This window comes from Trichomycterus rosablanca, chromosome 18 (assembly GCF_030014385.1).
Source record: "Trichomycterus rosablanca isolate fTriRos1 chromosome 18, fTriRos1.hap1, whole genome shotgun sequence".
Lineage (NCBI taxonomy): Eukaryota > Metazoa > Chordata > Actinopteri > Siluriformes > Trichomycteridae > Trichomycterus > Trichomycterus rosablanca.
Window position 1 is genome coordinate 18,397,202 of NC_086005.1, and position 17,052 is coordinate 18,414,253.

The following is a 17,052-nucleotide window of genomic DNA, read 5'->3' on the forward strand; positions in this document are numbered from 1 at the left end:
CTAAAAACATTACTGTCCTATATTATCCAGAAGAGACATCGAGGCTCTGAGGCATCTGGGATGGACCATCACAGTGGAAACATGTATTGTGGTCAAATGAATCAGTATTATCATGATTATTATCATGATTATATTATATAATGAATTAGTATTATTATAGATTTTTGAAATAATTAGATGCTGTGTGCTCCAGTCCAAGGATGAAAAAAGGAAACATCCAGACTGTTATCAGCAGTTGTCTAAAAACCAACTTTTGTAATGGTAGCATTAATGCAGAAAAGTACATTGAGCTTTTAGAGCAACATACAATACTGTGCAAAAATCTTAGGTCACCACTATCTTTGTTGTTTTAGCAAAGTTTTAATGACCATCCAGATATTTTTTTTAATACGAACAGAAAATACAGAAAATATGTACACAAAATAAAAAAACACCTTTTTTAAAACAAAATAGCTTCTATAGGCAAAAGTCAGTATTTACTATTACTTTCCCTGGCACTAAGCACATCTTGAAGTATTCTTCTGGTATATTATATCAGGCTTCTTTCAGCACGTCCCACAGTTCTTCTTTATATTTAGGTTTTCTTATATTCTTTTTTTCTGTCTTGGCGATTCCATACTGCATCTATAATATTGTTTCAATATGTTTATCAGGTGTTTTTCTCTCCAAATATGAGTTTACAGCAATTCAGTGTGCTTGGGATCTTTATAATGCCAAAAAATAAAACCATTCCCAATCATGTGCCTTCTGTCTGGCTTTTCAGCCATTATGATCCCATTGTAAAGAGTCACCCTGCTGCTGTTTAGTAAAACTAGTGCATGTTGGCCACTAGGCGAATGTCAAATTGCGTGGTCATTAGGGTCAAGAGGAGAACATGAGATAAGGTGCAAAGTGAGTTTATTAAGTCACCAAGTGCTTCAACAAGATGATTACTATTTCCAAATATTTACAACTTTACAAAAATTATACATGGTTCATAGCAGCCTGAACTAAGTAGATAAATAACAAATAATTCCATATACTAGGACCGAGTCGGACCCTGAATAAACAACTCCGATTTATACAGGTCGTTCACTCACCTCTGAAACGCACGCTTGTTTAAGAAGTGTGTGTGTGCGCCAAACGTAAATGGAGTGCTTCATTACGCCTGAATCAGTATACACATTAATACCATTGTAATTATTAAATAGGTGTAAATTCCTATAATGCTGTCAGCAAACAATCACAGACATATCACAATATTCATTCACTCACTCACTTTCTTAACCACTTATCCAATTAGGGTTGCGGTGGGGAAGGGGGGTGCTGGAGCCTATCCCACCTTTTCAATGGGCGCAAGACACACAGTAACTCCCTGGGTGGGGTGCCAGTCCATCGCAGGGCAGACACACATACACACACATAAACACACCCATTCACCTAAAGGGCAATTTAGTGTCTCCAAATAACCTGACTGCATGTTTTTGGACTGTGGGAGGAAACCGGAGCTTCCAGAGGAAACCCACACAGACACGGGGAGAACATGCAAACTCCGCACAGAAAAGACCTGGACCCCCCCGCCTGGGGATTGAACCCAGGACCTTCTTGCTGTGAAGTGACAGTGCTACCCCCCGAGCCACCGTGCCACCGTGCCACCGTGCCACCCTCACAATAATCAATACATCAAAAATACTTAGCCAATTGCTGTAATTATCAGTTTTTCTTTTGCGCCGATGCACAGCGTGAATACAGGTTCCTGTCATACCCTCTGCAGGACACTGATGACAAGTATTTATTTACATTATCAGTTCTTTTTAGTCAGTTTCAGTTGTAAACACTTGCTCAAAGCAATCCCTTCAGATGTGCACATCATCTTAAACAATGTGCTGTTTCCCTTTAGCAGTGTGTGTACGTGTACTGTGTACTGAGAGGAGTAGGGGATGACGACTTGATCAGGGTGATCATCACACCCATCAATTAAAAAAATATCACAGACACCACTGGCAGAAATGCAGCCCCAGACCAGGACAAGCACTCATTGTTCCATCTCTTTTTAACTCTTTTTTTCTCACGTTGTTGACGGTTGGACGAAAATTTCTAACCTAGAAAATACTCGTTTCCACTAATCTTCATTCTTATCTTCATGAGCTTTTGCATGTCTTAGCCTTTTCACCCTGTTCCCTTTCCATAAAAGTGGTTTCTTGGCTGCTACCCTTCCAAAAAGATCATACATTTGCATTTTTGGCATTTAGCAGACGCTCTTATCCAGAGCGACTTACAGAAGTGCTTTCACAGTAAACACTCCCCCCAGTAGTGGGGTGACATGGCAGTGTTTAGGTTGGTTGAAAACCAGGTGGACAGCTGCATTTTTAACCTTATCAAGCTTCTTCGGACTGTAGACGGGTCAACTCGGCATCCTGATAAAGCCAGTTTCTTGCTGGTTCTTTATTTACAGGTGTTTGCAATGAAATTTTTTTTAATTAGGGTTTTATTCAATTTAGATTTCGGAAAGCCAGCTTTCTGCTATTACGTTATTAAGTGTAGGGGAGGGGGAGGTCACGCTAAACACTTGCCACTTTGCCAATTTAAAATTCTAAATTAACCGGAAAATGCGACAATGTCAACCCCATAGGTTTGCATACCTTAAGACAGTTTTGTAGGAAAAGTGGGGCAAAATAACACCTAAAACTCTTCATCAATTGGTATCCTTGGCCCCAAAATGTCTTTGAAGTGTGAAAAGTGTTAAATACAAAGTGATAAATGCTTTACTGTCCCAACTTTTTGGGACGTGTTGAAGGCCCGAAATGCAAAAATGGATGTATTTGAACAAATAAAACAAAGTTGACCAGGCAAAACATGAAATATCTTTGGTTCATACTTTCTGCAATAAAATAAAGGTTAAAGTAAATGTAAGAAACACTGCATTGTATTTGCATATTCCATACTTTCCTAACTTTTTTCTGATGTAGGGTTGTAACTTCGACTTAACACTGAAAATGCAGACACAACTCTTACTGCACAGAGACCAAGATTTTCCAAGATGCAAACTAAGTACCTTATAATTCTGCATTACTTCCACAACATATACCAAGACTCTTTTCTGGATTTGTATACTTTTAAACCCCTCACATTGAGCAGAAGAAAGAAGATTGTCTGCTTTTGCACTGTTCCAGTAGAAACTGCATTTACTCCTGGATCCTAGATTCAACATTTGGATGAGGTTTTCTCTTCAGCAGCACCCTGGCTTTTTTCGGTAAATAGGAACCACTGTTTTGTTTTGCCAGAAATTACAGCCTTACTGATTTGCAGCCTTACCATGCTGGAAGTTTTTATCCACCATATAAACTTCAGCCACAGTGCTTCCAATTCTTTAAAAACTTTGCATTTAAGACTTACAGTAGTGTATGTATGGAGTCAGTATGGAGTATGGGGTTCCTTTGCCAGCACCTGCACTATGATCTTTAAGAAGGCTGAGTACTCTTACTCTGAACTGCTATTTAGTGCACACAACTATCAACATGTTCTTCACTAATACCTTCAGCTTAATACATCCCCAAATCAGCTCTTTTATCCACCAGAAATGAAACTCTTCATCAGTGAGAACTGAGGCTGTGCAACATCAGAGTAAGGAGAGAGTCCACATCTGAGTATTTTACCAAAACCCGTACTTTGTATGTTAGTCCAATCCCTTCCAACTTACAGACCAACTAATTCAAATGTTTGTGTCTGCTGCCTAAACGTTTATACAATCCATTATAATAATCTATAACATTTTGCTTTTTTAATACAGGTGTCGATATCACTCAAACTTGCGCCTGCCACTTATGTACCCTCACCCATACAGCCAAATCACGGTGGAGGCTGAGTTTGACAATCCCATATATGAAACAGGAGGGGTAAGTGTGTCATATATTTGCCATATTAAACCTACTTTCAGCTAAATTACAGCATAGACAATCATAGTAATCCCTACTGAATAAGAGTTATTTAGTAGTTTTCCACATTTGGTTAGGGATGCAAATAAAGACTGTATACTATACTATTAAAAAGTATTTAGACAATATGTGTTGTGAATTAGATTTTTAAATTCATATAATTGCCCTTTTAACCCATGAGTCTACAATTAGTCATCCATAATAATGAATTAAATGTATTAAAAATAAAAAAATAAAATGGCAGTATGTTTTAGGTCAAAGATCGTGTTGTTAATTTAAAGGTTACCTGTCAAAAAGGTTCTCCCATCTTAGCACAGGACTTTTGGATCAATGGGATTCAAGTCAGGACTCAGCAACTTTTTGCTTTTTTTAGTCATTTAGAGGTGGACCTGCTTGCCTTTGTATGACATGTATAAATGTGACAAATATGCAAAAATAAAAGTAACTGGAAAAGAAGCAAATACTTTTTTCACAGCACTGTGTAATTTACAGTTCAAAAGCATTTCAACATGTGACTCTTATAATGTGATGCTGATAAATTATTGTAAATTGGTCTGAATTTAACGACGGCGTATTAGGGCCAATTTAAAGAAAAATATTTTTCTGTATAAGTTTCGATTTCGAGAGTTGCAATGATTTCGAGATTAAATTCACAATGATTTCGAGATTAAAGTCGAAATTATTCAGAGATTAAGTTGAAATATTATGGCCATAGCAACCTCCTTGTGTTAAAATGAGGGATGTTCATGATTTGTTATACTTTCTTATCGGTTTTACAAATAAAGAAATCCTCAATCTCCTGCACATCAACACCTGTGTGTTATTAGTGTAAGGACGCTGAAACAGCTTTGCAGTAAACTGTGTTTATTTTGAAGAACGCGCACCACCGGTGAGTTCGGCATCTGCGTACTTCATCCGAGCCTTATGGACTTGTACAATAAATGAAAGCCATATGGCATCATTATAAATGGTTGCACTGACACGTTTAGTCATCATGTCATGTGAATGAAAGCGTACAATACAAACAATGACCCAAAAGTAAAGATAACCACAGTAACCCGCATTGGAGGCTGCCCTCAGCGCATGCGTGCCAAACCAGGTACTGAGACCCGAGCTTCTCTGAACTGACAAACCTACGACGGCTGCACACTCTTTGGCCATAATATTTTAACTTTATTCTCATAATCATTTGGACTTTATTCTCATAATCATTTGGACTTTAATCTCGAAATTGAAACTTATACGACTTTATTCTCATAATCATTTTGACTTTAATCTCGAAATAATTTCGGCTTTATTCTCATAATAATTTTGACTTTATTCTCATAATAATTTCGACTTTTTTCTCATAATCGTTTCGACTTTATACTCAAAAATCAAAACTTACAAATATTTTTTTACAGTGGCCTCAATACGCTGTCGTAAAATTTGATAGGTAATTAAACTAACAATATACACCAAGGACCACCACAGAGCAGGTATTATTTAGGTGGTGGGTCATTCTCAGCACTGCACTGACACTGACATGGTGGTGGTGTGTTAGTGTGTGTTGTGCTGGTATGAGTGGAGTAAACACAGCAGCGCTGATGAAGTTTTTAAACACCTCACTGTCCCTGCTGGACTAAGAGTAGTCCACCAACCAAAATATCCAGCCAACAGCGCCCCGTGGGCAGCGTCCTGTGACCACTGATGAAGGTCTAGAAGATGACCAACTCAAACAGCAGCAATAGATGAGCGATCGTCTCTGACTTTACATCTACAAGGTGGACCAACTAGGCAAGAGTGTCTAATAGAGTGGACAGTAAGTGAACACGGTCTGATCCACTCATACCAGCACAACACACACTAACACACCACCATCATGTCAGTATCACTGCAGTGCTGAGAATGATCCACCACCCAAATAATACCTACTCTGTAGTGGTCCTGGGAGAGTCCTGACCATTGAAGAACAGCATGAAAAGGGGCTAACAAAGCATGCAGAGTAACAGATGGGCTACAGTCAGTAATTGTAGAACTATAAATAAAACATATAGAACATATAGAACTGCTTCTATATGGTAAGTTGAGCTAATAAAATGGACAGTGAGTGTAGAAACATTTATGGAAATAAACTTTTAATAAATTTGAAAGAGAATTTTATATAACTGTTTGTCCTATCATACCTTCCTTTTTATTAAGCAATGATTTCTTAGAACTGCTGACTACAACCATAAATCAGAAAAAGTTAGCTCAGTATGGAAAAATACAGACAAAAAATGCAGCGTTCCTTAAATGCACTTTCACTTTTATTTCATTGCAGACAGGATACACCCAATATATTTCATGTTTTGTTTGCTCAGCTTTATTTCATTTGTTAAAATACCTCTATTTCTGCATTTCAGGAATAGACACATTCCCAAAAAAGTTGGCACGGGGCAATTTAGGGCTAGTAATGAAGTTTGTGATTTGGTACAATAGCAGCATCCAGGAAAGATCTTAGAAGAACAAAGATGAGCAGATGGCCTCCATATTGTAAACAAATGCATATTAAGATTGGAAGATCTTTCTCCTTCTGCAGATCATAGTATCATTAAACGATCCAACAGATCTGAAGAAATGTCAGAGCATAATATTTTCCAGGAACGTCCATGCATTTTATAACAATGCAAAACCAGTTCTGTGCACACATTACAAAGGTAAAGCTGTGTAAGAAGAGGATACAGATAAATGGATGAGGAAACAAATAAAATTAGGTTTACCAGACAAAACATGAAATATTTTGGGTTTATACTGTCTGCAATTAAATAAAAGTCAAGGTAAGAAACATTGTGTTTCTTTTTTATTTACATTATCCATTCTGTCCCAACATTTTGTACAACCCCAAATCAGAAAAAGTTGGGACAACATGGAAAATGCAAATAATAAACACAGAGTTTCTTACTTTGACGTTTATTTGATTGCAGAGAGGATGAACCTGAGATATTTTTGTCTGGTCAACTTTATTTGATTTATTAAAAAACATCCATTCCTGCAATTCAGGCCTGCAACAGATTCCAAAAAAAGTTGGGATGGTAAAGGTTCACTTTGTAAAGTTGCCGATTTAGCGATTTTGTCCCATTCTTACTGCAAACACGTCTTAAGATGTACAACAGTACGGGGTCGTCGTTGTCCCATTTTTCCTTTCAAAATTCTCCACACATCCTCTATTGGGGACAGGTCAGGACTGCAGGCAGGCCAGTTCAGTACCTGTACCCGCTTCTGGACATGGTTAACATAAGGCTTTTTTTTTGCACATTAAAGTAATCCCTTGCCCATGTGGTTATATCAGCTATTGTTGAGTGGCGGTTCTTGATTCAGTGCCATCTGAGGGATCAAAGATCACAGGCGTTCAGCTTAAGCTTGTGGCCTTGGCCTTTACACACTGAAATTCCTGCCGATAACTTGAATTGTTTAATGATATTATGCACTGTAGAGAGAGAAATATGCAAATCCCTTCCAACCTTTCTTTGAGGTACATTGTTTTTAAACATTTCAATAATTTTCTCACACATTTGTTGACAAACTGGAGATACTCTGATCATCTTTACTCATCAAAGACTCCTCACCTGTTGACATCACCGGTTTGGAATCACATCATTATTTAGTTTTTTTACCTCATTACTAGCTCTAAATTGCCCTCTGTCCCAATTTTTTTTGAAATGTGTTGCAGTCCTGAAATGCAAATGAAAAGTTGAGCAGACAAAACAACAAAAATATCTTGGGTCTAACTGTCTACAATCAAATAAAAGTCAAAGTAAATGTAAGGAACACTGCATTTTTATTTTATTTGCATTCTCCATACTGTCCCAACTTTTTCTGATTTGGGGTTGTAATTCAGAGTTGTATTATGTGTGACTAATTTCTTTTAATATTTGTGACACAGGAAATTGTGAAATTTGTAGGTGTAAATAATTTTAATTGTCATATTTTGCAGGACACAAGAGAATATGAGGTGTCAATATGAAGAATTGTTGCAGCGAAATGCGGGCAAGCGATGTAAATAATTCCTGACAATACCACTGCGGCCCTACCTCCCCAACCTTCAAAATCTCTAAAATCTGCAGGATGAATTGCAGTGAAATCAGGGTATACAGAGAGATGAAATTGGTAAAGGGGTGGCCAGAAGGATGTCAGGGTTGAAAGAGACTGGTTTGAACATTATGCACTTATGGCAGGAAGTTCTTCTTGTTTAAAATGTTTGTGTGTGTGTGTGTGTGTGTGTATGATGGAATGCCAGCAGAAAAATATTTTTGAAAGATGTACACTGTTAGCAAATCTTAGTAATGTGACATAGTGACAAACTCAATACTGTAACAAAGGACGCTTTGTTTTCTTGTGTGTGTGTGTGTGTGTGTGTTTGTGTGCATATGTGTGCCGGGGAGGGGGCGGGTGATGACTTCCTGCCTGCTAGCATATGCCTAAAGTAGTATTTTTCTTTTGCAAGTCATGTTATATTTGAGCAGAGAACAGATTATTTATTTATTGGATGTATATAAAAGATTTTTGCTTATTAATGTATATTTGCTTTTAAAAAATTATTTCCCAGAAAAGTCCTGAAATTGTTAAAATAAAAAAGAATTTAACAGCATCCTTTATTAATAAAAAAAAACATCTCTTTGTTTGTCACTTATATTTGCATATTCATTGGTTAATTTGTTTTAACATTATTCTGAAAATGAAAGTCAGCCTCTTCCTGTTTTTTGTCGCTTGCATTATGAAACAAGCATGAAAAGAAGTTCCCTACCAGCACTACTAACCCAGCAACTTCCTGAAGTTGTATTTTATCTGAGCTGGTCTTCAAAGCTGGCAAAGTCTCTGAGCGTTTTTTTTTACTTTAAAATTGCAACAGTGGATGGACAGTGGATTGCTATGAGGAATGATGGGTCTGCAGGTGTTTTTACACAAAACCAAGTTCCTCTTTAGAGTAAGTTAGCTGTCTTTACATCATTAGTGAACTTTTTAAATAAACAGATTATTTCAGTGGTTACCTTGAATCCATTTGCTCATTATGAGACCTAGTACCAGGGAACCTAGAGAATTAGACCTAGTAGTATAGTAGTTTGGATAATCAGTACCAATTATTATGTATTATGTCTTGTTTTAGTATACAGGTGCATCTCAATGAATTAGAATATCATCAAAAAGTTCATTTGTTTCAGTAATTTACTTCAAAAAGTGAAACTCGTATATTCTATAGATTCATTACACACAGAGTGATACACCGATCAGCCATTACATTAAAACCACCTCCTTGTTTCTACACTCACTGTCCATTTTATCAGCTCCACTTACCATATAGAAGCACTTTGTACGTAGTTCTACAATTACTGACTGTAGTCCATCTGTTTCTATGCATGCTTTGTTAGCCCTCTTTCATGCTGTTCTTCAATGGTCAGGACTCTCCCAGGACCACTACAGAGTAGGTATTATTTGGGTGATGGGTCATTCTCAGCACTGCAGTGACACTGACATGGTGGTGGTGTGTTAGTGCGTGTTGTGCTGGTATGAGTGGATAAGACACAGCAGTGCTGCTGGAGTTTTTAAATACTGTGTCCACTCACTGTCCACTCTATTAGACACTCCTACCTAGTTGGTCCACGTTGTAGATGTAAAGTCAGAGACAATCGCTCATCTATTGCTGCTTTTTGTGTTGGTCATCTTCTAGACCTTCATCAGTGGTCACAGGATGCTACCCACGGGGCGCTGTTGGCTGGATATATTTTTGGTTGGTGGACTATTTTTAGTCCAGCAGTGACAGTGAGGTGTTTAAAAACTCCAGCAGCGCTGCTGTGTCTTATCCACTCATACCAGCACAACACACACTAACACAACACCAGTGTCACTGCAGTGCTGAGAATGACCCACCACCCAAATAATACCTACTCTGTAGTGGTCCTGGGACAGTCCTGATCATTAAAGGACAGCATGAAAGGGGGCTAACAAAGCATGCAGAGAAATAGATGGACTACAGTCAGTAATTGTAGAACTACAAAGTGCTTCTATATGGTAAGTGTAGAAACAGGGAGGTGGTTTTAATGTTATGGCTGATCAGTGTATATACAAACAATTATGCATCTAACACTGCATAGGTGATTATTAATATATGTGTCTTGAAGAAAAAATATTTGTCAGGATAATTTATATTCAAAAGCTTTTGCTTGTGGACCTTGTTGATCACAGAGGCCATGGAAACCAGTGATGCGACTGTCGATTCGACGAGGACTCACTCTTCTACTGTGTCTGTTTGGAGTGTATGCTGCCTTAAAGACACTTTATTTCATTGTCATGTGCAGACATTCTTATGCCCAAAGAGTGTTTGTTCAAGTTAAGGGCAGGAATCAGACCCTATACAGCTACAGCCAGGACTCACCAGTGGTGTTTGTGGGAGGAGTGCCACGCTCAGGCACCACACTGATGCGTGCCATGCTTGATGCTCACCCAGATATTCGCTGTGGGGAGGAGACACGGGTTATCCCTAGGCTGCTATCTCTGCGGCAGGAATGGAGAAAATGGCGTGATGATCGCTGGAACTTAGATAAAGAGGAGGTCACCCAGGAGACATTAGATTCGGCCACTGCTGCATTCCTACTTGAGATCATAGCCCGTCATGGTGAGCCTGCACCACTGCTCTGCAATAAGGATCCCTTTACACTGAAGAGCTCTATGTACCTCTCCAAAATCTTTCCCAAGTAAGGGGAGCTAAAACTAAAGTAGACAAACTCAAAATTAGTTTTTGTTTTTTACTGTTTACCATATCAGTAATTCTTCCTTTACCTTTCCTGGTACTATGACTAGCTCAAAATTTCTTCTGATGCTGCGTGATGGCCGGGCTTCTGTGCACTCCATGATCTCCAGACGAGTGACCATTGCTGGCTTTGACCTCACAAGCTACAGGGATTGCCTTAGGAAGTGGAGTCATGCCATAGAGGCTATGGTGTTTCAGTGTACACTGGTAGGGCCTACACGATGTCTGAGTATTCGCTATGAAGATTTGGTCCTGCAACCACGCACCACAATGGCTAGAGTGCTGCACTTTCTGAGTGTGCCATGGCATGAGGGGGTTCTTCACCACGAGGAGGCAATTGGGCAACCTGGAGGAGTTTCTTTATCTCGGTCAGTGAAAACTATTATAAATGAACAAAATAAATATAAAATAAACATAAGTATTATAAATAAACATTTCATATATACAGTATATATATAAATATATATATATATACATATATATATATATATATATATACTGTATATATACAGTGTATCACAAAAGTGAGTACACCCCTCACATTTCTGCAAATATTTCATTATATCTTTTCATGGGACAACACTATAGACATGAAACTTGGATATAACTTAGAGTAGTCAGTGTACAACTTGTATAGCAGTGTAGATTTACTGTCTTCTGAAAATAACTCAACACACAGCCATTAATGTCTAAATAGCTGGCAACATAAGTGAGTACACCCCACAGTGAACATGTCCAAATTGTGCCCAAAGTATCAATATTTTGTGTGACCACCATTATTATACAGCACTGCCTTAACCCTACTGGGCATGGAATTCACCAGAGCTGCACAGGTTGCTACTGGAATCCTCTTCCACTCCTCCATGATGACATCACGGAGCTGGTGGATGTTAGACACCTTGAACTCCTCCACCTTCCACTTGAGGATGCGCCACAGGTGCTCAATTGGGTTTAGTCCATCACCTTTACCTTCAGCTTCCTCAGCAAGGCAGTTGTCATCTTGGAGGTTGTGTTTGGGGTCGTTATCCTGTTGGAAAACTGCCATGAGGCCCAGTTTTCGAAGGGAGGGGATCATGCTCTGTTACAGAATGTCACAGTACATGTTGGAATTCATGTTTCCCTCAATGAACTGCAGCTCCCCAGTGCCAGCAACACTCATGCAGCCCAAGACCATGATGCTACCACCACCATGCTTGACTGTAGGCAAGATACAGTTGTCTTGGTACTTCTCACCAGGGCGCCGCCACACATGCTGGACACCATCTGAGCCAAACAAGTTTATCTTGGTCTCGTCAGACCACAGGGCATTCCAGTAATCCATGTTCTTGGACTGCTTGTTTTCAGCAAACTGTTTGCTGGCTTTCTTGTGCGTCAGCTTCCTTCTGGGATGACGACCATGCAGACCGAGTTGATGCAGTGTGCGGCGTATGGTCTGAGCACTGACAGGCTGACCTCCCACGTCTTCAACTTCTGCAGCAATGCTGGCAGCACTCATGTGTCTATTTTTTAAAGCCAACCTCTGGATATGACGCTGAACACGTGGACTCAACTTCTTTGGTCGACCCTGGCGAAGCCTGTTCTGAGGAACCTGTCCTGGAAAACCGCTGTATGACCTTGGCCACCATGCTGTAGCTCAGTTTCAGGGTGTTAGCAATCTTCTTATAGCCCAGGCCATCTTTGTGGAGAGCAACAATTCTATTTCTCACATCCTCAGAGAGTTCTTTGCCATGAGGTGCCATGTTGAATATCCAGTGGCCAGTATGAGAGAATTGTACCCAAAACACCAAATTTAACAGCCCTGCTCCCCATTTACACCTGGGACCTTGACACATGACACCAGGGAGGGACAACGACACATATGGGCACAATTTGGACATGTTCAATGTGGGGTGTACTCACTTATGTTGCCAGCCATTTAGACATTAATGGCTGTGTGTTGAGTTATTTTCAGAAGACAGTAAATCTACACTGCTATATACACAAGCTGTACACTGACTACTCTAAGTTATATCCAAGTTTCATGTCTATAGTGTTGTCCCATGAAAAGATATAATGAAATATTTGCAGAAATGTGAGGGGTGTACTCACTTTTGTGATACACTGTATATATATAGTACTGTGCCAAAGTTTTAGACAGGTGTGGAAAAAATGCGTAAATTAAAAAGCTTTCAGAAATAGAAGTGTTAATAGTTTACTTTTGTCAATTAGCAAAATTCAAATTGAGAAAAGACAAATCTATACCAAATCAATATTAGGTCTGAACACCCTTTTCCTTCAAAATGGCATCAATTCCTGTAGGTACATTTGCACAAAGTCACATAGGTGGTACGTGTAAAAGTAACATCCACATGGATGGCAGGACCCAAGGTTTCCCAGCAGAACATTGCCCAAAGCATCACACTGCCTCCGCCGGCTTGCCTTCTTCCCATAGTGCATCCTGGTGCCATGTGTTCACCAAGTAAGTGATGCACATGCCATCCACGTGATGTAAAAGTAAACGTGATTCATCAGACCAGGCCACCTTCTTACATTGCTCCATGGTCCAGTTCCGATGCTCACGTGCCCATTGTTGGTGCTTTCGGCGGTGGACAGGGGTCAGCATGGGCACCCTGACTGGTCTGTGGCTATGCTGCCCCATACGCAACAAACTGCGATGTACTGTGTATTCTGACACCTTTCTGTCAGATCCAGCATTACCTTCTTCAGCAATTTGAGCTACAGTAGCTCGTCTGTTGGATCGGACCACACTGGCCAGCCTTCGCTCCCCACGTGCATCAATGAGCCTTGGTCACCCATGACCCTGTCAACGGTTTACCACTGTTCCTTCCTTGGATCACTTTTAATAGATACTGACCACTGCAGACCGGGAACACCCCACAAGAGCTGCAGTTTTGGAGATGCTCTGACCCAGTCGTCTAGTCATCACAATTTGGTCCTTGTCAAACTCACTCAAATCCTTATGCTTGCCCATTTTTCCTGCTTCTAACACATCAACTTTGAGGATAAAATGTTCACTTGCTGCCTAATATATCCCACCCACTAACAGGTGCCGTGATGAAGAGATAATCAGTGTTATTCACTTTACCTGTCATTGGTCATATGTAATGCCTGGTCGGTGTATACTGCATCAGTAAGGTATCTCCCAGAAAAAGATTTTAAAACAGACTGGGGTTTCAAAGTACTGTTCAAGTCCAGCAGTGCCATGAGCTCAGAACTGACAGAAACCAGTGGGACCCAGGTACACCTATCTACTGTTCAGAGAAGTCTGGCCAGCCAGTCTGGCTATATCTTCAATGTGAAATCATGGTGGCTAAGTGGGTAGGACTGTCGCCTCACAGCAAGAAGGTCCTGGGTTCGATCCCCAGGTGGGGCGGTCTGGGTCCTTTCTGTGTGGAGTTTGGAGTTCTCCACGTGTCTGTGTGGGTTTCCTCCGGGTGCTCCGGTTTTCTCCCACAGTCCAAAGACATGCAAGTGAGGTGAATTGGAGATACAAAATTGTCTATGACTGTGTTCGATACAGTGCCTTGCAAAAGTATTCAGCCCCCTTGAACTTTTCAACCTTTTGCCACATTTCAGGCTTCAAACATAACGATATGAAATTGTAATTTTTTGTGAAGAATCAACAACAAGTGGGACACAATCGTGAAGTGGAACGAAATTTATTGGATATTTTAAACTTTTTTTAGAAATAAAAAACTAAAAAGTGGGGCGTGCAATATTATTCAGCCCCTTTACTTTCAGTGCAGCAAACTCACTCCAGAAGTTCAGTGAGGATCTCTGAATGATCCAATGTTGACCTAAATGACTGATGGTGATAAATAGAATCCACCTGTGTGTAATCAAGTCTCCGTATAAATGCACCTGCTCTGTGACAGTCTCAGAGTTCTGTTTAAAGCGCAGAGAGCATCATGAAGACCAAGGAACACACCAGGCAGGTCCGAGATACTGTTGTGGAGAAGTTTAAAGCCGGATTTGGATACAAAAAGATTTCCCAAGCTTTAAACATCTCAAGGAGCACTGTGCAAGCGATCATATTGAAATGGAAGGAGTATCAGACCACTGCAAATCTACCAAGACCCGGCCGTCCCTCTAAACTTTCAGCTCAAACAAGGAGAAGACTGATCAGAGATGCAGCCAAGAGGCCCATGATCACTCTGAATGAACTGCAGAGATCTACAGCTGAGGTGGGAGACTCTGTCCATAGGACACAATCAGTCGTACACTGCACAAATCTGGCCTTTATGGAAAAGTGGCAAGAAGAAAGCCATTTCTCAAAGATATCTATAAAAAGTCACCTGGGAGACACACCAAACATGTGGAAGAAGGTGATCTGGTCAGATGAAACCAAAATCGAACTTTTTGGCCACAATGCAAAACGTTATGTTTGGCATAAAAGCAACACAGCTCATCACCCTGAACACACCATCCCCACTGTCAAACATGGTGGTGGCAGCATCATGGTTTGGGCCTGCTTTTCTTCAGCAGGGACAGGGAAGATGGTTAAAATTGATGGGAAGATGGATGGAGCCAAATACAGGACCATTCTGGAAGAAAACCTGTTGCAGTCTGCAAAAGACCTGAGACTGGGACGGAGATTTATCTTCCAACAAGACAATGATCCAAAACATAAAGCTAAATCTACAATGGAATGGTTCACAAATAAACGTATCCAGGTGTTAGAATGGCCAAGTCAAAGTCCAGACCTGAATCCCATCGAGAATCTGTGGAAAGAGCTGAAAACTGCTGTTCACAAACGCTCTCCATCCAACCTCACTGAGCTCGAGCTGTTTTGCAAGGAAGAATGGGCAAAAATGTCTGTCTCTCGATGTGCAAAACTGATAGAGACATACCCCAAGCGACTTGCAGCTGTAATCGCAGCAAAAGGTGGCGCTACAAAGTATTAACGCAAGGGGGCTGAATAATATTGCACGCCCCACTTTTCAGTTTTTTATTTCTAAAAAAAGTTTAAAATATCCAATAAATTTCGTTCCACTTCACGATTGTGTCCCACTTGTTGTTGATTCTTCACAAAAAATTACAATTTCATATCGTTATGTTTGAAGCCTGAAATGTGGCAAAAGGTTGAAAAGTTCAAGGGGGCTGAATACTTTTGCAAGGCACTGTATAACCTTGTGAACTGATGAATCTTGTGTAATGACTAACTAGCTGTAATGAGTAACTACCTGAATGTCATGAATGTAACCAAACAGTGTAAAACATGACGTTAAAATTCTAATAAAACAAACAAACAAACAAACAATGTGAAATCAAGACCCTACATGTACAGAAGATCTGTGGTTAGTTCTTCAAGATGCTGGGAAAAACCTTCCTTTCTTCAAAAACTATGTGAAAGTGTACCAAGAGGAATTGATGCTGTTTTTAAGGCAAATATTGATTTGATTTAGATTTTTCTTTTGTTCATTCACATTGCATTTTGTTAATTAGTTGAACAAAAACAATCTATCAACACTTCTATTTTTAAAAGCTATTTTTACTTTTTATGTAACAAAAAAGTTTAAATTTTTTTAAATTTACTTTAATAAGCATTTTATGTGTGTGTGTGTGTGTGTGTGTGTGTGTGTGTGTGTGTGTGTCTTGTATATCGCACCATTATATCATACCAATATACCTTTTATCTTGTCATAATATTACTGCAGAACTGAGCGATCAACTGACCAGGTTATCAAACCAGTTAACCTAGAGGCACTTACTCGATGGGTAGGCCACATTCCAGTTGATGTTTTGAGGGACATGGAAAATATTGCTCCCATGCTAAGTCGGCTGGGCTACAGCCCAAATGCCAATCCACCAGACTATGGCAAACCAGATCCTGAAGTGATTAATAACACAGAGAGGGTATGTGAACAAAGTTTATATTATCATTCTAAAATGCTTTCTGGCATATTTTTTCTTGACTTGAATAACCAGTTTAATTTTTTTTCTTGTGGCCAATTTTACAGGTGCTGAAAGGTGATTTTAAACCTCCAGCTAGTTTGAAAAGGCCATCAGAAGATAATAAGTTTTAAGCAAGTAAAAATCTTTGGTTGCTTTCTTAATATACTTTGTTCTTTTGATGTAATTTATTCAAATAGTAAAGAATACAATGCCATGAAAAAAGGGTTTGTCCTTCGTCCCTTTATTTTTGCATAGTTGATACAATAAATGATTTATTTAAGACAAGAAAACATTGGAAAAAAAATACAATTGAAATAATAATTTTCTTTTTTGAAGGTTTAAAATTTTTTTACATCTACACTGATCAGCCATAACATTAAAACCACCTCCTTGTTTCTACACTCACTGTCCATTTTATCAGCTCCACTTACCATATAGAAGCACTTTGTAGTTCTACAATTACTTACTGTAGTCCAC

The 17,052-nt window shown here is 39.5% G+C and overlaps 2 protein-coding genes across 2 annotated transcripts in view; both read left to right on the top strand.

Annotated features, from left to right (window-relative positions):
* Positions 1 to 8,565, top strand: part of LOC134332335 (seizure 6-like protein) — a 70,560-nt gene extending 61,995 nt beyond the window's left edge. The window contains exons 16-17 of the mRNA XM_063013941.1: positions 3,770 to 3,875; positions 7,870 to 8,565. Coding sequence (XP_062870011.1) covers positions 3,770 to 3,875; positions 7,870 to 7,899 — 136 coding nt within the window. The 3' untranslated portion in view covers positions 7,900 to 8,565. The remainder of the gene's footprint in view (positions 1 to 3,769; positions 3,876 to 7,869) is intronic.
* Positions 8,566 to 10,133: 1,568 nt separating this feature from the next.
* On the top strand, positions 10,134 to 16,777 carry tpst2 (tyrosylprotein sulfotransferase 2). Its single transcript, XM_063014373.1, has 4 exons — positions 10,134 to 10,624; positions 10,731 to 11,048; positions 16,338 to 16,536; positions 16,641 to 16,777. The coding sequence occupies exons 1-4, from the start codon at positions 10,134 to 10,136 to the stop codon at positions 16,704 to 16,706; spliced, it is 1,074 nt and encodes a 357-aa protein (XP_062870443.1). The 3' UTR covers positions 16,707 to 16,777.
* Positions 16,778 to 17,052: the final 275 nt, after the last annotated feature.

Coding starts and splice junctions, on each gene's coding strand:
- tpst2 (XM_063014373.1), top strand. CDS start 10,134: ATGCGACTGTCGATTCGACGAGGACTCACTCTTCTACTGTGTCTGTTT. Junction 10,625..10,730: donor CTCTCCAAAATCTTTCCCAA/GTAAGGGGAGCT, acceptor TACTATGACTAG/CTCAAAATTTCTTCTGATGC. Junction 16,537..16,640: donor TGATTAATAACACAGAGAGG/GTATGTGAACAA, acceptor CCAATTTTACAG/GTGCTGAAAGGTGATTTTAA.